The sequence below is a fragment of the Lacerta agilis genome, chromosome 4, assembly GCF_009819535.1.
Source record: "Lacerta agilis isolate rLacAgi1 chromosome 4, rLacAgi1.pri, whole genome shotgun sequence".
Taxonomy (NCBI): Eukaryota; Metazoa; Chordata; class Lepidosauria; order Squamata; family Lacertidae; genus Lacerta; species Lacerta agilis.
In genome coordinates, this window is record NC_046315.1 from 80415294 (window position 1) to 80436484 (window position 21191).

Here is a 21191-nt window from a genome sequence, read left to right on the forward strand (position 1 = left end):
ATGTTGTGGCGCATTCTAGCGACACAACTGGCAACCCGACAGAGGCAGGCATGGCTTCTGCAAACTGACCCATTGCTTGCAGGTAGCTTGGTTGTGGACATAGGAGCCAACTCCTAGGGGCTGTTCCCCCCCCCCAAGTTGATGGGCATTGCCATTCAAATGATGTGCGTGTCCCAAATCATGTGACCCCCCAATATTTTATTCAAGTTGACACCACTGGTTCTGCAACAGGACAGGTGTGTGCCCTGGCGACCCCAACACTCATGCTCGTGGGTCCGAGTCCCACACTGGGTTGGGGCGGGCTAAGTGACGCAGCGAGGAGGAGGAAGATTGGGCCCAACGGGAGCGGAAGGCGAAGGGAATTCGGGGACCCCCCCCCCGCGAAAGGCATGCCACCGATGCCTCCCAGCCCACCTGGCGCCGGCCCTCTCCTGTAGCGGGAGGCGCCGTGCGCGCGTGTCCTCCTCTCCGGCTCGGTGTGCGCCGGTGGATGCTCGCGGGGAACAGCTGTTGCTGGGCGACTGCAAGGCTGCAGCGCCAGCGAGCAAGAAGGAACCTGCTGCCCGCACCGTTTCGCCCTGATCTCCTCGCCGCCGGGCGCCGCCGCCGCCGCTTGTTCTTCCTCCTCCTCCTCCTCCTTCCCACCATCCCCGACCCCTCCCGGGTCACGCCCTATCTGCGCACCGGCAACGCGGGGCGGACAACTCCAAACCCCCGAGAATCATCACCAAAATAAGCTCGGGGGGAGGGTGGCCAGAGAGCATCCCGCTCCAATCACGCCATGAAGGGAGAGGCAGGCGGTAGGTTCCCAGCGGCGGTCGGGTTGCTTCTCTGTATGGTATGATGCTGCTTCTTACCCTCCACCCTCCCCCTTTTATCAATAACACTACCGATAATAATTATACCGTGTAGTAGCGGCGGCGGCGGCGGCGGCTCCTTCCCTCCTGGCGGGCTTTGCAGTTCTTTGGCGGGTGCGGGGAAAGCAGGAGAAGGCTTTGTAGGGAGAGGAAAGGCTGGCGCAGCTGCACCGGAGGAGAAGGAGGAGGCCTCTTGGGCTTGTTTTCGGTCAGGGCTTCACCTGGGCGCGAGAAGGAGGCAGTTGCTCTCCACCTTCCGGTGAGGAGGGGATGGCTGGGAAGGTGAGGAAGAGGCCTTTTTCGCCCTCAGAGAAAAAGGGAGTCGAGAACTGTCTGGAAACCCTTGCCCTTAAAAGGGGGTGGGAGGAAAGGCTTGCAAAGCAACATTGGCAACATAGGGAAGGGTGGGGGGGAAGAAAGAGCCCACTGGCCCTTTTTCTGTACAGATGCCCTCCTTCCAAAAGATAGGCCTGGTCTGTTTCTGTAGGGAGATCCACAGGCTTTCCTGGGCCTTCTTGCCTCCCAGCAGGATTCCAGGCCGGGTGTCTTGTAAGATGGCCTTCTCCCTTTGGCATCATTGGTGATGTCAGCCAAAGATCCGGTGGGGGGCAAGCATGTAAAACTACAAACCGTTGTTGGGTCCGTGGTCTCCTTCCCAGGGGTATTCTAACTCAAGATGAAGGCAGGCCCCCCCATACATGATATGAGGCATTCAACACATTGGCTCTCAGCCCCCAGCCCAATTACAGGTGAAACTCGAAAAATTAGAATATCGTGGAAAAGTCCATTTATGTAAGCAATTGTTTTCATTAGCTACTGGAGTTTAATATATGAGATAGACTCATGACATGCAAAGCGAGATATGTCAAGCCTTTGTTTGTTATCATTGTGATGATTATGGCGTACAGCTGATGAAAACCCCAAAGTTGAAATTGTTAATTTGGGGTTCCCATCAGCTGTATGCCATAACCATCACAATTATAACAAATAAAGGCTTGAGATATCTCGCTTTGCATGTCATGAGTCTATCTCATATATTAAGTTTTAAGTTGATTTACTGAAAGAAACGAACCTTTCCACGATATTCTAATTTTTCAAGTTTTACCTGTATGTGACCATTTTTTAAAAAAAAAAATTAAGTAGGTGTGCACAAGTATATAAACTTTTGAGGGAAAATAAAATTGTAAAAAAATGAAAGTTAGGTTTTCTAAATATTGGGAGGCGGGGTTAAGTTAAACTAACACAGGTAAACAGGTTAAATACTGAGACTGTAACACAAGTCAAAGGTTAAAAGGCTGATATGCCAAGGTAATACAGTACCTGAATAGGCTGTCCCCCATTTTTTAAAAAAAGCTCTGTAGGTTACCGGTATATCCTTAGATGCCACCCCTGTCAGGGAGCCCCAGAAGAGAGAGAGCCATAGGGACCTAAAGCTCTTGAACGAAGTATCCCCAGTATCCGTTCTCCGCCCCCAATTAAAAATTCCAAACTTCCTTGAGTTAAGCATGAGGAGAACCTGTGCCCTAAGAGTGTTTTCATGCAAGGCTGAAATACCTGTGAGCTTCTTCCCTATTATTTTTACACAAAGTTCAATATTAACACCGGGGGGGGGGGGGGTGTCAGAAAAAACCCAGTTCCAAATGTATATTCTTGTCAACATGTGGTGTGTTTGCATTTCAGACATGGTGTTAAGCCTTCTGTTTAAAAACACCCTCTAAGTACATATGTCCAACTTCAAATTAATATTAATTTTATACCAGTTTTAGTGCCAGAGCTTTCTTCAAAAAAAAAACAAAAAAAACCCTGAATATTTGTGGTCTGGGGGTGAATGCTGAGAGCAGAGATTCCTAGACCTTCCCACAGAACTGAAGTTCCCATGGTTCCCTAGAGAAAGGGAATGGTTTTTACACCTAGGGTTCCCCTAGCCATGTCTGACACTCACGAAGGCCCTGCTCACATGCATATTCATCACTATGGTCTTATGCGTCAGCAGCAACTAGCCTTATGAGGAATTGTTGATGGAATTAGGTATCTTTAGCTTGGTAAAGGGGAGATTTGATAGCTATCTTCAAATAATCTAAAGGGCTGACACATGGAGGATGGAACAAGCTTGTTTCTTCCTGCTCCTGAGGCTAGGTTCTGAACCAATGGATTCAAGTTAAAAGAACACTAGGAATAACTTTCTGACAGTAAGAGCTGTTTGACAGTGGAACAGACTCCCACAAGAGGTGGTGGACACCCTCCTTCTTTGGAGTCTTTTAAGCAGAGGTTTGATGGCTATCTGTCATGGATGCTTTATTTGAGATTCCTGCATTGCAGGGGGTTGGACTAGATTACCCTTGAGGTCCCTTCTGACTCTACAATGATAAGATTCTATGATTCTAATCACTGCACTCAGTTAGCTTTACTGTGCTCTCTGTGTGGAGACTTGTCCGAAGTGTTTACATACGCCCCCATGGTCTGTCCTTTCACAATACTGCTTAGTCCTGATATACTATCTTTAGTGTTCATTCACTGAGTGGAGTGCATTTCAGCAGGGTGTCTAAATTATAACACATGGGTTTGTTTGTTTGTTTTTTAAAAACCACATTACCATTATTATTATATTTATTATACTTATATGCCACTCATCTGATTGGTTTGCCCCAGCCACTCTGGGTGGCTTCCAGCAAAATATAAAAACAATAAAACTTTAAACATTAAAAACTTCCTTATACAGGACTGCCTCTTCCCTTTGCATTTGAACCTTTATATGCTACATTCAAGATATGCAAAGTCAGAAAACCAAGTCATGTAACTGTGTCTGTGCTTATTTCAGGTTTTCTGGTAGAGAGAATTGAGTTAGGTTGCCATATGGTCCTCCACTCCTCAGCAGTATTCTCGCTGGGTTAAAATGAGATTTGCACAAGGACCCAAAGGCAGCACATGCCCTTTTGGTATAATTAGCTTTTATTTGCTCATTACCTTATTGCTATCTTCAGAATTGTTCAGTTATAAAATATTCTTATTCAAAAAACAACAACCATGGTTGCTGATTAGGGCTAGTTTTGAATATGTATCTACTATAATCCTGTCAATTTTATTTCCCCTTCCTTCCTTTGTCTCCTGTCCCCCATTCCCCAGTTTGTTTTTTAAGCTTCCATGGGAACTGACTGCCAGCAGCAAATTGTCACATCCTTTCCTGCAGAGTCAAAAGTTGCAAAGCACAATTTTCACATGACGCAGAAACAATCTTAATGGGATCTTGGCAGAATAATAATAATAATAATAATAATAATAATAATAATAATAATAATAATAGAATTGTAGAGTTGGAAGGGACCCTGAGGATCATCTAGTCCAATCCCCTGCAATGCAGGAATATGCAGCTGTCCCATACAAGGATCAAACCTGTAACCTTGGCATTATCAGCGCCAGCTGAGCTGTCCATGCAGAAATCCTTGCTGAAGCCACTAGATCTTGGTTGTGAAAACCGAGCGGTGGGGTGGGGAGTTGAATTGGGAACTTCCTCGTCCATACCCTTCAACATTTCTCTGATGAAAATAGGGACGTCCTGAGAAAAAGTGGGACATTTTGGGATCAAATGAGACACCGGGATGGCTTCTGCAAATCCGGGACTGTCCCTGGAAAATAGGGACACTTGGAAGCTCTGCTTGTCTAAACCAGGGATTTAGCTCAGAGAGCAATGTGGAACTGTGTCTCCCATTGTGGAAACACTTTCAGGCACATCATGTCTTGGGGTTCATGTGAGCATTCTGCTCTACCCTTTGCCCAGGTATTGTGTTTTATCATTCCTCCTCTCTCAAGTTCTCAGCTCTTCAGCAGATGCTTAGGCTCAATTGGATGCTGAGCATGCTCAGGGTTCCCCTCTTCCTGAGGGTTCTTTTGTGACTCTGCAAAGCCTCGTGTCCCGTCCGTCCGTCCCCCAGCCTGTTGCTAAGGACTGGCACTCAGAGAACCAAAGCTGCAATCCTAACCCTACTTACTTCGAAGTAAGCTCCACTGAATTCAGAAGGACTGAAGACATGGTGAGAATGGCACTGTTGCCTGTTTGCACACACAATGACAGGGCCTATAATTAAGGCATATCTTTGGTGGCCAGAAAAAGAAATAAAAATAGAGGTACTGTAGCTTTATCTGGAAGGAGAAAGAAACAGTATGGCTGATAATAATAAGGGGGTGGCTCTTCTGCTTGAGCAGATAGAGCTAATATTTTTTGAAAGGAAGGCTGGGTGACATAGTTATTTGTGTTAGTTCTAGTCATTGCCTTGGCCTTCTTCAGAGTGTGTCCTTCCTCTCAGTGTGCTGACTTACATTGCTCTGATTTAAATTCCCAAAGCATTCCCCCCCCCTTTAAAAGCTTTTGAAAATCTTCATAGATTTTTTTTATGAGGGGGGCAGTCAGGTATTTTGCTTTGTCGTCTTCTCTTGCTTCTAAAAATAAGCTGAAAGAGTGATATTCTGATTTACACATTAACAAAAATGAGACTGCATTCCTACATATTAAGCAATGGCAGTGTGCCCAAATTAATGTTTATTTCTGATTCTTGCTGTGCAGAGAAAATGCCTCTGCTAACAGAGAAAGCAAATTGGCATGGCCTCTTTATAGCCCAGCCCACCCCCACTTTTTAAATAAATAAATAAATAAATAAATAAGCATGATCTAACTTTATGCATTCTTTATACAGAAGTTGATTCTGGAGAAAGGGGGACCCAAAATGGCATATTGCAAAATAGCCACACATACATTTTCTATTTACCTTTCATAGATAGTATAATGTTGCAGTGATTATTTGAAATGTAGAGACTGTCAGTGCTAACATGTGAATGTGGACAGTTCCAGACAACTTTTACGAATGTTATAAAATGTAGGGAAATCTGGGGCTGCTGACCACCTAAATGTGATTTGTACCATTTATTTGTTATGCCCCAAAATAAGGAAGTGTCGGTTAAGAATATTCATATGCCATTCTTCAAAACACATTCCGTAGCAGCTTGCAATAAGATATTAAATGCAATAATACAAAACATAACAACAACATAACAACAACAACAACAACAATATTTATTATTTGTACCCCGCCCATCTAGCTAGATTTCCCCAGCCACTCTGGGCGGCTTCCAACAAAAATCAAATACATTAAAATATCACACATTAAAAGCTTCCCTAAACAGGGCTGCCTTCAGATGTCCTCTAAATGTCTGTTAGTTGTTTATCTCTTTGACATCTGAAGGGAGGGAGTTCCACAGGGCGGGCGCCACTACAGAGAAGGCCCTCTGCCTGGTAAATACAGCAAGTTGACCCCGCTGCTGTCACACAATTGCATTGGGCCTAATTGGGGCCTGCCCCCTCACCTTCTGCCCAACTGACACACTGCAGTGGTTTAGATGTGCTCCTGTTGTTCCATTAAGCCCCACTGGGCAGCAGCTGTGGTTAGGATTGCACCCATACAGGTGAACAACTATTTCCTCTCACTGTGTGCAAATATTTGGTATGCACTGAATTTCTACTTAATAGCCTGATCGCTTGCCAGTGTATCTATTCAGCACTCTTTTCCTGGTTGAGAACCAGAGTCTCGCAACTTTGCCAGTTTCCTTGATTTTTAAAGAAAACATGTTGGGACTGTGATGTTTTATGGTGATACAAAAGAGTAAACATATTCCGCCAGGATGTGAAAAAAGTATCTTTCTGCAGTGTTGCAGACAAAAAGTATCTTGACCTTCAAATTAATATGTAAACCAAGTACTGTATATCTATTTTCCTCTTATGAAATGCTTGGCTTTCATCTTGTGTCTGAGTGCATATAGTAACGTGGGTAAGCATTTGACTGATTATGTCTCAGGAGTGTGCAAAAGGAAAAATGAATGTAGGAGAATAGAATAATGGGCAAAAAAATCTAAAATTAGCACCTTTGATTTGTTGGGTTTCTCTCTTCTCTTCTCATCCTCTGCTTCCATGGTTTCCATATATATCCTCGAATGTTGCAGATTTCACATAAACTATTCAATGCATCCAATACATATACCATTCAATGCATTTTAAGTTATTTATCTTAATAACTAACATTGTTGCTCATATTTGTAAGTGGTCTGGTTCTTTTGATCAGTGTTTTTCAACCTTTTTTGGGCAAAGGCACACTTGTTTCATGAAAAAAATCACAAGGCACACCACCATTAGAAAATGTTAAAAAAATTAACTCTGTGCCTATATTGACTATATATAAAGTAATTTTTCAATTTTTCCCACGGCACACCAGGCAACATCTCGCGGCACACTAGTGTGCCGCGGAACAGTGGTTGAAAAACACTGCTTTTGATTATATCAAGAACCCGTTTGAAGTTTTCAGCAATTGAGATGTACTAAACATCACCTTGCCGACAAAGGTCCGTATAGTTAAAGCTATGGTTTTCCCAGTAGTAATGTGTGGAAGTGAGAGCTGGACCAGAAAGAAGACTGATCGCTGAAGAATTGATGCTTTTGAATTATGGTGCTGGAGGAGACTCTTGAGAGTCCCATGGACTGCAAAAAGATCAAACTTATCCATCCTTAAAGAAATCAGCCCTGAGTGCTCACTGGAAGGACTGATCCTGAAGCTGAGGCTCCAGTACTTTGCCACCTCATGAGAAGAGAAGACTCTCTAGAAAAGACCCTGATGTTGGGAAAGATGGAGGGCACAAGGAGAAGGGGACAACAGAGGATGAGATGGTTGGACAGTGTTCTTGAAGCGACTAGCATGAGTTTGGCCAAACTGCGGGAGGCAGTGAAAGATAGGCGTGCCTGGCGTGCTCTGGTCCATGGGGTAACGAAGAGTCGGACATGACTGAACGACTGAACAACAACAACAAACAATTCCTAATTTCTTGGAGGCTAGATTGAGGGTGCAGGAGGAAAGTGAAGTGAAGCTGACCTGAACTTCCTGTGTAGTTTGGGCAGAGCATTAATTTATTCTTTAAGATGGTCAAGCAGCTAATATTTGTTTCTTGACATGATCATGTTCTTTTCTTTTGCAGGGAATTTCACAGTTTTAGATAACCAAAGCTAATTTAAGTATGCTTAAAAGGAAACAGAGTTCAAGGGTAGAGGCCCAGCCAGTGACAGACTTTGGTCCCGATGAATCTCTGTCAGACAACGCTGATATCCTGTGGATTAACAAACCAGTAAGTTAAAAAAAATTTTTTTTTGAAGTCTCAACCCTTTATATAAGAGCCTGATTAAGCCATAGTCCTGTTAATTCCCATTGACTTTAATACAAGAGATTAAAATGCGTGCCTGTTGAATTCAAGGGGTTGCTAAATTGCTTTCACCAGAATGTGTGTATGTGTGTCTTACAGATGTTTGAAATTTTCTGTGATATAAAGTTTACTGCCATTGGACTTAAAGGATTCCAGAGTCTTGAATGGAGAAATGAGTGGAAATTGTGGGAAAGGAGTGTGACTGGGAATTAGGCTGAGATCCTGGTTGATCTCAAAGAGAGTAGCTCAAGCTTCCTCAAACTCGGCCCTCCAGATGTTTTTCGCCTAAAACTCCCATGATCCCTAGCTAGCAGGTCCAGTGGTCAGGGATGATGGGAATTGTAGTCTAAAAACATCTGGAGGGCCGAGTTTGAGGAAGCCTGTTCTAGACCCAATGAAAATAATGGCCATGACTAATGTAAGCACATTCATTTCAGTGAATCTACTCTAAGTATATCTTAGTTGGATAACCTTAAGGTTTGGATACCTTAAGCCTTCCTGAAACAAACTGGCAGGAATGTGAGAGAATAACGGATAAAGTGTAGACTCTAAAAGTTACACACGTTTTCTTTGTTTGAAAATAGTTTCTAATCTCCAGCGGCGATGGTGTTAAGACAGGGAGAAGGGAATGGCATAGCACAGAGCAAAGAGAATCTGAATGATTTGCACAGCGGATTTAATTGCATAAGAGAAAGAAAGCACGTTCTTCTCTCCCTCTTTGAGTGGAAAAGTTTGCTCCAAACTGTAGGTCATGAGATCTCATTAAAAAGAATAGTTAAATGTCATATATTTGTACTGCTAAAGAAGGTGATGAAAGTCTTGTTACTGCTTCGTATTTTTCAGTGGGTGCACTCTTTATTACGCATCTGTGCCATCATCAGTGTTATTTCGGTCTGCATGAACACCCCAAAGACCTTCGAACATTATCCTCCTCTTCAATATGTGACCTTTGCTCTAGATACACTACTGATGTTTCTCTACACAGCAGAGATGATAGCAAAGATGCACATCCGTGGCATAGTCAAGGTGAGCTTTTCAAACACTTTTTAATGTGTGTTGTTTTTTTTTAAAAAAAGATGAGAAATAGTACATTAGGTCCTGATCCTAAACAAATTAGCTGGAAGAAAACATCACGGATCTGAGGGAAGCCTATGTTGGATCACATTGGTCAATATCTTGCTAAGTAATACCCGGAATAGACCCATTAAAATCAATGGAAAGAAGACCAAGGAGGAGTGGCAGACTAAATTAATGGACTATGGCAAAACATACTGGAACAAGAAGAGAACCAGAAATTTCATCAAGGAATGGGGTAAATTTGTGGAATATTTGAAAAGCTTTTGTATACAGTTAAATTCATTAGCAGGATTAACGTAAAACAAGCAGTTACATTTCTAAAACTGAAAACTGAACAATTATATTAACAATTAGTTCTTTGACTTCAGTGGGCCTCCTTTGAGAAGGACTAAGATTCGATGTCATGCTGTAAACTCCAGTCCTGAGCATATTTATTTGAAAGAAGCCTCATTGATTAAATAAGAAAGTTTAGGATCAGGATATTAGGCCATTCTATTATTTTACTGTATTTTACCATTCCCCCTCCCATCATTTTATGTGTGTGTGTATGTGTTTCATGTTGGTGTTTATAAAAGAGGGACTGTGTGTATGTGTGTGTATATATATGCGCACGCGCATAAGAAGTCATATAAAAAGATTAGATAATATGCCAACTTTCAGTCAGAATATTGTATATTAATCTTTTGAGACACTGTTTAAAAGTTTACTGAATATATAGATCAACAAAAAGGCCTTGTAGTACCTTAGTCTACTACAACAAACCCCACAGTTTGGGCTGTAGTCTTTCAATGCTTTGGAAAGCCTTCTCTTGAAATCCATTTGGCGCCAACATTGATTGATTTTGGTGGCAGCCGGCACTGTGGTCTAAACCGCTGAGGTCGGCGGTTCAAATCCCCATGACGGGGTGAGTTCCCGTTGCTCGGTCCCAGCTCCTGCCAACCTAGCAGTTCGAAAGCACGTCAAAATGCAAGTAGATAAGTAGGTACCGCTGTGGTGGGAAGGTAAACGGCGTTTCCGTGCGCTGCTCTGGTGTCGTCAGAAGTGGCTTAGTCATGCTGACCACATGACCCGGAAAAACTGTCTGCGGACAAACATTGGCTCCCTCAGACAGTAAAGCGAGATGAGCGGCTCAATCCCAGAGTCGTTCGTGACTGGACTTAACTGTCAGGGATCCTTTACCTTTTAAAAACCTATCTCTTTGGCTAGGCTTTTAATGATGTGGACTCTTAATGTATTAGGCTGCTGAGTTTCGTAGTAAGGAGAAGTAGTTGTGATGTGATGTGATGTTCATATTGTTCTAATACACCTGAATAATTGTTTTGTTAGTTGGATTTTATATTTGACGCATCCCACACTGGGATCACTTGAAAGGTGTGTTAAAATAAAATTCAATTAATAAGAGAAATGAATATATATTTAATGATCAGAGCTGCTTAAGCTTAGTACCGCCCCCACCCACTGCCCCAAAAAAGATTCTGTATCACGATTATGCCCAAGAGAGTTTCAGTTACAGGTAGGTAGCCGTGTTGGTCTGCCATAGTCAAAACAAAATAAATAATAAATAATAAATAATTCCTCCCAGTAGCACCTTAGAGACCAACTAAACTTGTTCTTGGTATGAGCTTTCGTGTGCATGCACACTTCTTCAGATACACTGAAACAGAAGTCACCAGACCCTTATATATAGTGTGAGAGTGAGGAGGGGTATTACTCAGAAGGGTGGTGGGAATGGGTGATTGGCTGATGGGTGTGGAAAACCTGTTGACGACTGTTAACGACTGCAATTGGTCTTACAGGAAAAAGCAAGGGGTGTGATGGCTAAAAATAGCTTTGTCATGTATAACGAGATAAGAATCCAATGTCTTTGTTCAGACCAGGTCTCTCCATGGTTTTAAGTTTGGTAACTAGTTGCAATTCAGCAACTTCTTTTTCCAGTCTATTTCTGAAATTCCTTTGTATTAAGACAGCTACTTTGAGATCTTGTATAGAATGTCCTGGGAGATTGAAGTGTTCTCCTACTGGTTTCTCTGTCTTGTGATTCCTGATATCAGATTTATGTCCATTTATCCTTTGGCGTAGGGTTTGTCCAATATAGAGAGCTGAAAGGCAATGTTGGCATTTGATGGCATACACAATGTTAGAAGATGAGCAATTAAATAGTCCTGAGATGGTATGTTTGATGTTGTTGGGGCCAGTAATGGTGTTGTCTGGGTTTATGTGGCAGCAAAGTTGGTATCTGGGTTTATTGCAGGCTCTAGCACCAGTGTCCACGTTGAGTTCTGTTGTTGTATTATTGTGGGTGAGGAGTTGTTTAAGATTGGGCGGCTGTCTGTAGGCGATGAAAGGTCTTCCTCCCAGAGCAAGAGAGTTTGTTATTGCAGCCTTGATAAAATCATGCACATTTAAGTAAATTTCTAGCTCTTATTTTTTCTTTACCTGGACCGAGATGGCATGTTGTAGTGCTCATGTGGTGGAGCTCCATACATGTGTTTGCAGGTGGTTCAAACTGGATACAGCAGGTGGGTTAGCAGTCAGAGTTTTGCCAAATTCAGGTTCACAGATCCATGTGAATCTACATTTCAAAGTGACTGCAGAAAAAAAAATCCTGCCTTTTGCTGGTAGTAAGAATTGGCCACACTAACCCTCCCAAAGTGGACATCTTAAACAAGCTTTGGGAGTTCACAAGTGGGCATAATAAAATTACTCATCCAGGTAGGATAGGCTTTCCAAAACAAAACAAAACAAAAGGCTTTTAGCAGGTGTCAAAAACAATACAGCAAAGGCGCTTGCCTGATATTAATAGCCAGGAAGTTCCAGAGCATGGGTGCTGCCACACTAAAAGATCAATTCCTTGCAAGCATAGACCAAATATTACATGGAGCTTGTAAAAGTACAAGTTCCATGGATCAAAGTGGGCATTTATGGGGTAAGGCAATCCTTCAAATGAGATAGTGTCAAGCTGTTGAGGGCTTCATATAACAATAGTAGCCAATAGAATGCTATGAGTCATTCATAAAAGTGCTCTTGACTAGTTCTACTTATTCTTAAAAGGAGTCCATTCTGGCCTCTCTCTCTTAGCCAAACCACATTTTGCATTAAATGTGTGCTTTTTTAAAAAAAACTTTAAATAAGGGTCATGGAGGGGAAATCAGGACTGAGACTGTGGCACACAGGAAGGGGGATTTAGATCAACAGCAACCCCAGCAGTGGTCCAAATGAAATCCACTCCCAACTGCTTCTCTCCAATGCCAAATAGCTGCTTTTTTGGGGGCGGGGGTGTAATTTTTGTCTGGATCATTTCGTGGAGGGAAAGGATAAAAATGATTCATTTCCACTCATTGTAGGCACAAACCTGATTGTTATTACGTAGCTGTTATTTAAAGTTTTAAAAGCAAGCACGTATTGTGATGCTAGTTTAGAAAGAGCTTTGCACTGGTTCTCCAAAATGTTCAGCTGCTTTGTTGTTTTACTTTCACCTTTTGTCCTTGCGGCAAATATTTTAATGACTTTTGCACATTCTGCTATCTCACTTCTCGTGAATTCAAGGTTTCATGTGCATGACTTCACCACAGTAGAATGTTCTGTAAGAATGATTTTTGAGATGGGTTTGCAGGTGCCTGCTCATCTAATCAGTCAAGCGATATTGCGGCGCTGCTTAAGTTCAGTTGCTGGGGCACACCGGAAACTCCGCAATAAGCCAGAGGTGCATGGGCATCTCTTTGCTTTTCCTGGAGGGGCCGATCCTTTGCACGTGCTCAAAAGGGATCAGTGTTTTATGCATCCAAGTGAATGCATGTGAAACAACTGCAGGTTCCCATACGGCCCTTCCCAAGGGCCCACCCCACCTATCTGGGGCAGAGAAAAGGGCAGCCAGATGTTGTGGTGAGTGCGCCAGTTGAATAGCCTTTCCTGCTGAGGAGGCACTCCTCTGTTTTGTTAACTGGCAATAAGTGTGTGTGTGTGTGTGTGTTTTTAAGAAAGGTTACAAAACTTTTACTTTGCAATATCAACAAGCTTCCTAGATAAGCTGGCAATACCGCTCAATATTTTCACAGATCAAAATAGGGGCACTTCCTTTTGCATGAGTGGGTGGAACTAGGGGTGAACCTTTGTTGTCTTGATGGGCGGTGGTGGGCCAGCACAATCCACCCTCCAAACTAGACAGCATGACCTAAAAGAAGATGCTGAGCAGGATAGCTCTAGATGACAAAAGTTGTGAAGCAAGCCACCCACTACACAGAAAGTCAAATACTTAAAGCAGTATATGCATATACAGTGGTACCTTGGTTCTCAAACTTAATCCGTTCCCGAAGTCTATTCCAAAACCAAAGCGTTCCAAAACCAAGGCCCGCTTTTCCATAGAAAGTAATGCAAAACTGATTAATCCGTTCCAGACTTTTAAAACAACCCCCAAAACAGCAATTTAACGTAAATTTTACTATCTAACGAGACCATTGATCCATAAAATGAAAGCAATAATCAATGTACTGTACTATACAGTAAATAAGACAGTATTGTAGATGATGAAAATTAAAATAATTATTTTTTCTTCCCTGCACTGATGATAGTCGTTGTTTGGATGGGGGCTTTTATCCATTTCCACAATCAATCAAGCAATCAATCAATCAGTAGCTGAACTGGGTTCCACACAGTCACAAAAACAAATTAACCAAAAAAGCCTCAGAAACAAAAATGCAAAATAAATAGCAAAAACAAAAGCGCCAAACTTAATCCATTCTGGAAGTCCATTTATACCATCTGCAGCATCAAGTGGCTCCTGGATGGGGAGAGTTTTAGTAAGGTGGGTGAATGATGTCTTCTTCCCCATAATTGTTTGGTATTGTGCCAAGGCACATGCTGGCAGGGCTGGGTGAGCAAGGAAGAAGGGTTTAGTTACAACATATGGGGATCTCCCTGCATACGGGCATGGGCTGGGTCATTTATCGCTTAAACATCTGTATTGTATTTACAAACTCATTCAATCTGTATGAGGTTGGCTGAGGATAAAAACAGGAATCTGGCCGGGAGAGAGGTGTGCCTCTAGCATGGCTGGAGACCCCGCCCTTACAGAAACAGAAGCATATGTATTTGGGATGCGGCCTGCACACACCCCAGCCCTCAACGGATGCCCAGTTATCACTTGGCAAGTATTGATTTGTGGGGAATTGGATAGATTAAGCTTAATGCACTCATCCAGTACCTGTTCCCCAAGCAAATGTTGGCAGCTCTGTTTGGCTCTGATGCCTGACATCCCTCTCAGCTGAGTCTGTTTTCTGAATGCATTTTCTGTCTTCGCTTGCTTGCTCTATGCACATTTGTTCCAGCCTCAGAAGTGACCTCTTCACAAACCCCATTTCCATAGGCTGCTGCTTCATCCCTGCTCCCTCTTTCTGCCTCTGTGCTGCTAACTGGGGAGGGCACCAGTTGCTGAACCCTGCACCAGGTCTTTGATAGCTAGACATTTCTGTTGAACTCCCTTAAAAAAGGATGTTGGGGGGGGGAGGCCATCCACATTTGTTGAAGAATTTTGCTGCTTAAAAACAAAACAAGTACTATGGAAGGATTGAGCCAAAGATCTGATGGAACAACTGCAGAGCCAGCAAAAATAAATAAATAAAGCTTAAAAATAGCATTGGATACTGTGGTGAGTAGTTACACACCAGGGGGAAAGTGTCCTAGGCAATTTCACAGCCTGGAAATATCCTCTCCAATTTGCCATTCCCACAAGAAGAGACTTTCCAGCTTCACCATCTGCTAAATGTGAATTCCTTTAGAATAAGAGCATACCTTCCCACCCACTTCCTTACAAGTTGGTTCACCTGCAGTGCTCTGTTTCTTCCTTTTCGTCTTCCTGATTGGGGGAAGGTGTAAAAACTAAAAAGAAAAAGGAGAAGGCATAGTTTAGCAAAAATGCAGATTAGTCAGACCATGCTTGCCAGTCCCGAAGATGCTATTAAATATAGGATTGTTTGCAGCATTTGAAAATATGTTACAAAAGTGTGGTGGAGAGCTTGTGGCCCCTTCAGATGTGCTAGTTACTGGGGTGTAAGGAACTCTTCATCCAGACCCTCAGGCCTTCCTACCTGGAAAAGGTTTCCAGGTTGGTTTGGGGGATCAGCCTGCCATACTTTGTGACCAACGTGTTTGGTTTATCATGTGATATGCAAACCAAGCATGCTTCTGAATGTCTCCAGAAAGCCAGGAGATAGGGACATTATCCCACGTTGGCACAGGGAAATCAGTTTACGTAAATATCCACAAGCAAGACTTTCTGTTTACAATTTAGCCTCCATTTTTAGCCTCCATTTTCTTAACATGTTAATGAGCTTTCAGCTTAGGTTGAACCACTGGGCCTGGGCAAAATATCCTCTTTCTTATCTGTTCAGGTTTCTTATCTGTTTCTTATCTGTTCTTAGCCAACTGAGTCCTGGTTCTCAGAAGTTGTTAATAAGAAGATGTAATGAGACCCTATTGTCATCTTTATGCAGAATGGCTGAAGAGGCAGGGATAATACTTAACTATGGTTTGCTCAATAGAGTTTTAACACTTAACCATGGTTAATGCAAACCATGGTTTGTGAATCTACTGCAAAGCCATAGTTTTATATTCTGTCCTCCAGCCAGTCCTTCCCTATGAGTTAGGAGTAAATAACTAATGCTTACCATGGTTAGGAAAAACACAATTGTTAAGCATTTTGTGTAAAGAGGAAGCTTGGGCAGGGAGTAAAGACATTTAGCTTGCAGTTTGTTGAAGGCTTGAGGCAAGTAGAGGAATGACGTGGAATTATATAACCCAACTTTTGGTGCACACAGTGTTATTGATATCCCTACTATGAACATAAAACATGCAAACAAGGGGTGGGGAAGAAGGTTTTTTTATCTAGTGTTGTTTGATTGGGACAAGAAAATAGCCTTCAAGAGTAACTAATTGACCTTTGTACATCGATTCACACATATACTGTGCAGGCAAACTTGGTATCAGTAGATGCATCTCAGGTATGACTCATTCTTCTCCACACAGTAAAGTTATAGAATACTCTTTTCTTAGCATCTGCTTAACACAGGGCAAGGTATACATATATATTCCAACAAATTTATTCCTGTATTTGTGCTAAGCAAACTTCATTTAGTCTCTAGTGGAAGGATGGCCATGAAACAGTTCAAAATTCCAAGCAGAATTTTAAAATTAGTTTTCTGCGGAGGTTTCTCCCTTAACGTTCTAACTTGAATTTTTGGATCTTTGTATTCAGCTGCAGGGGGATTTTCTGTTATTCCTGTCTAATGCTTGAATGGAAATTTCAGAGCCTCTCGTGTCTTTCACCATAGAAGTGATTGGCAGGCTCTTACTGTGATGCCTTTCATAGCAAATATGATTGATAACCTTAGCCAAATTACATGCTTACCCTTTGGTTCTTAACTTCCAGCCCCTTTCTCCCTTTCTTAATTGCTTCAGCTAACACCCTTCTCCCCTTCCTTTTGTCTTCTCCCATTTTGCTAATCCTACATCTCTGCGGTGCCTGATACACTAGAATGTTCTTGCTGATTACTGGAGTTATATTGGCAAGACTTTGCGCTTGTAGGTGTAAAATTACTGGATTTTGCACAGTGGGGCCATTTGCAAGTTCTGGGTGTACTCCACAGAAAAATAAAATGCATTTGAATTATTCTGTATGCCTCTTACTTGGCTCATATTGTTCCTTTTATGAACTTTGGAAATTATTATTATTTTATTTGCTAATTAGTTTTATTTTAGAGAATAAAATATTTTTGCTTCCTAATCCTTTGCACCAACAGGCCTTTAAAATGTGCTTTTAAAATATTTTACTTTTTTTAAAAAAATAGTAGCCAGGTTTAGTGTGTGTGTGTCTTGTATTATATTGCATAGACTGACATATGTTTCATATTATATTGTGTTGGAATAACACATCTCTGGAGATGGTTAAAAATAGTTTTGTGTTTTTATGCAGTTCACCATCCCATTTTAGAAAATGCCTTCTTGGGAGCTGCTTAAGAGTGTTTCCAATTACTGTCAGGGTATTGTTTTTTCAGGCAAATTACCATATTTTGAGTGGTATTAGTATGAAGGTCTGAGACCATGATGTAGAGAGGAGGCCTAGGGAACCACAGCAGGCATGCAAGCAATGGACCAGAAAGGAATTCAGAACAAATTACATATTAAGTGATGGAAATTATGTGGCTTTCACCAGTCCCTGCCAGCAGAACCAGATGATGGGAGTTGTAGTCCAACAATGTCTGGGTGGGTACAGGTTCTCAATCCCTTGCTTAAAGAAACTGGTTTAAAGACTAGCAGAAGGAAGGCGGAGGAAACAAAAATACAGGTGCAAATTAAGAACACACAAGAGTATTGAGTGGAGATGAATCTCAGCTTTGTAGCTCCCAGCATGAGCTGTTGACCAGCCTGTCAACAAACCTTTCATGATTTGTGAGCAGCTAGGGCCAAAGGCAAGCTGGGAACAAATTACTCGCAGGTGAATTTGGCTAAAAGTCAATAGATAAGACTGAGGAGTGCTTTGTAGCAAAGGCCAGCCGTTTTCAGATGGCAGGCATTGGTTGAGTAATCATCTATATTTTCTTCTTCTGGGAACTTAACATACATGTTGCCACTGAACTATGATATTTTCTAGATTGAGCCTTCTTCCAGTTCTTTTAAGGACTGAGTTAGGGTTTTGGTACTTGTCATTATTTTAGTTTCGATTCTCTTTCTTTGTTTTAGCATCTTTCAATCTGCTTTTGAGCCAATAGATGGATATACACACTCACACATACGAGGGGAGGGAGGAAATAAGAAACTCCACACTGCAGTTACAGAAGATGCTACACTAGTGGTCAGAATTGTGGAAACCTTTTGGAGAAAGTTTATTTCCGAGGTTTGATGGCTCATAACACCACTTTTTTCAGCATTCTCTCCCCCCCAAAAAGCTCAACAACTCTGTGCCATCTCCCCAATTTTCTTAAATTAGAGCCCCCCAAAAAAGTCTTATACGTCTTATAGACGGAAAAGTACAGTAATGAAGAATGTAATGCAACAAGGTTTGTTCAATTATCTGTATTCTGTCAAAAGTTCCATTGATATATTATTTTATGGTATTACTCCAAAAAAGTGGTGTTATGAGCCATCATTGCCAAAACAAGATGACCCCTGATTGGCTCGCTAAACACTCCTTTTTCTGTTTATTTGGCTACAACATTTGATAGAGTACAGATAATTGAACAAACCTTGTTGCATTATATTCTTCATTAAATTATATTTCCATTGATGTATAAATTTATGGTATTACTAAAATAAAAAGTGGTGTTGTGAGCCATCAAACCTCAGAAATACACTTTCTCCAAAAGGTTTCCACAATTTTGGCCACTAGTGTAGCTCTTGTGATACAATTCCTGTTATAATTGTGGGCTGAATTATATGCTGCAGGAGTCAGGATTCTACCACTAGTATCCCTGTATCAGATTCTCCCATCCATTCTTTTCTTATGTTGTGGTGATCTGCATTTCCCTACTTTGACTTCCTATCTTTACCTCAAGGAAACATGGGACATCACAGTGTTAGGGTGCAAGATGAGTGTTGCTGTATGTTTACTGACAATTAATAAGAAGATCATACCCAGCAGAACTCTCATAGAGCTCACAATCAGGAGTTCTACCTGAAACCTGACTGACTTCATTTACTGTGCTGTGCATTTACTGTGCTGTTCTCATAATAGGTGGCATGCAAGCATATTGGGCCATGGAAAGGCACAAATGAAAGGCACAAATACAAGATGGGTGACACCTGGCTTGAGAGCAGTACATGTGAAAAGGATCTAGGAGTCTTGGTAGACCATAAACTTGACATGAGTCAACAGTGTGATGCAGCAGCTAAAAAAGCCAATGCAATTCTGGGCTGCATCAATAGGAGTATAGCATCTAGATCAAGGGAAGTAATAGTACCACTGTATTCCGCTCTGGTCAGACCTCACCTGGAATACTGTGTCCAGTTCTGGGCACCACAGTTCAAGAAGGATACTGACAAGCTGGAATGTGTCCAGAGGAGGACAACCAAAATGGTCAAAGGCCTGGAAACGATGCCTTATGAGGAACGGCTTAGGGAGCTGGGTATGTTTAGCCTGGAGAAGAGAAGGTTAAGGGGTGATATGATAGCCATGTTCAAATATATCACAGGATGTCATATAGAGGAGGGTGAAAGGTTGTTTTCTGCTGCTCCAGAGAAGCGGACATGGGGCAATGGATTCAAACTACAAGAAAGAAGATTCCACCTAAACATTAGGAAGAGCTTCCTGACAGTAAGAGCTGTCCGACGGTGGAATTTGCTGCCAAGGAGTGTGGTGGAGTCTCCTTCTTTGGAGGTCTTTAAGCGGAGGCTTGACAGCCATCTGTCAGGAATGCTTTGATGGTGTTTCCTGCTTGGCAGGGGGTTGGACTGGGTGGCCCTTGTGGTCTCTTCCAACTCTATGATTGTATGATTCTATGAAATACCATGCACCATGGTAGCTACGAATGGTGTTAATTACCATGATTGTCCTTGGCTGTTTAAAAGATCTCATCGAGAGTTAGCATGAGTTTTGCACCAACAACGTTATAACTGATCACATAAGGGTCCTTGGTCAGGAAAGTACATTGTGCATAGATCATTAATTCACTCATCCGTAAAAAAAATTAACTGCTTATCTGTGTTTGGCTGGTATCCAGTTGTGGCATTCAAGTGTTGCTGGCCATTCCAGTGGCAGGACCCTTGATCTTAGCATAGCACAACAATCTGATTCAATTTCATTTTCCCCCGCTTGCAATTAACATTGTGCAGCCATTATCCCTACTATACTCAGTGACTATTAAGCTTGTGTGCAACCGCTTGCGTTTTAAAAGGTGTTATCAGTTCAGTAGGCAGTTGATTTGTGTTCAGTTCAGGGGTGCCAACTTGAATAAAATATTGGTGGGGCAGGTAGACCCCACCCCCACATAATCGATCACCACATGACATGGTACACACACACCATTTGAATGGCGATGCCCATCAACTTGGCAGTGGGCGGCTCCTTCAAATATTTTATTGGGGGAGCCAAAGGGACCTCAGCCCCTAGGAGTTGGCTCCTGTGGTTCAGTTCATTATTTTGAATTCAGATACTTAAAATTCATTACTGGGAGGTATATTAGTAGACGAGGCATCATCCTCTGGCATGTAGGCTAAGGTTGCCAGATTTTTTTCAATGAATCGGGACACTTTTCAACTTCAGTAGGAATGATAGGATTTTGTCAGGGGACTGTCCCCTGGAAACGGGGACGTCTGGTAACCTTAATGTAGGCAGCAGTGCTTCTTCTGAAAGTGTGCTTGCTTGGACTCATGGATGCATCCTTTAAAGACAATGGGTTTTTCCCCCTTCAGAAGTACTGTGTTATTTCTGCAAGTTCATATGATTTTTTAAAAGTGATTTTCTCCTACTCCATAGCTGGAGAGGGGGGGAAAAACCTCTGATTGGCTTACAAAGATCAATAATAAGGTGGCCTCTGCTGCCAGGCTGACCATCTAGAAGACATGACACATGATCTCTGGCTATGTAGCCATAAAGCACTTAGCCTTGCACATTTTTGTTAGACACTTTGTGCACAGGAAAGGACACTAAGCAAGATCCCTTATTTGAAGACAAGGGACACAATTCAGTACAAAGTTTAATGAGCTGAAATCCCAGAACTTTCTACATGAGATGAGATGTTGGGTGGGAGGGATGTCCGTGCTGGTCATCTATTTCAGCATTCCTAATTTGCTGCAAAAATACACAGCCTAATATAGCATATTTATAATGTTTGATCTCAGAAGCCGCCTCCCCCTTTTATATCAGAACATGGAAGTTTTAGATGAAACGATAATTGGCCACATGGTGCAGTAGAAATGGGAAATTGAGATTTTAAAATATTAGGCAGGCATTCTTGATTTGAGTTGTTTGCATTTGGATGAAATAGCAAACACTGGTTTGCCACTAGCTTGAAATTGAAGCTTCAAATGTAAAGA

General features: G+C 42.1%; 1 protein-coding gene across 8 annotated transcripts in view; it reads left to right on the forward strand.

Moving 5' to 3' along the window:
- The first annotated feature begins 618 nt into the window (after positions 1-618).
- The window catches only part of NALCN (sodium leak channel, non-selective), a 181009-nt gene continuing 160436 nt past the window's right edge, over positions 619-21191 (forward strand). For 3 of the 8 annotated variants that reach the window (XM_033147800.1, XM_033147799.1, XM_033147801.1), the window contains exons 1-3: positions 623-800; positions 7869-8015; positions 8934-9116. In XM_033147800.1, coding sequence (XP_033003691.1) covers positions 7908-8015; positions 8934-9116 — 291 coding nt within the window. In that variant the 5' untranslated portion in view covers positions 623-800; positions 7869-7907. Of the gene's footprint in view, positions 839-7868; positions 8016-8933; positions 9117-21191 lie in introns of those variants that run through there. The other 5 variants (XM_033147806.1, XM_033147807.1, XM_033147798.1 and 2 more) reach the window with 4 other exon arrangements.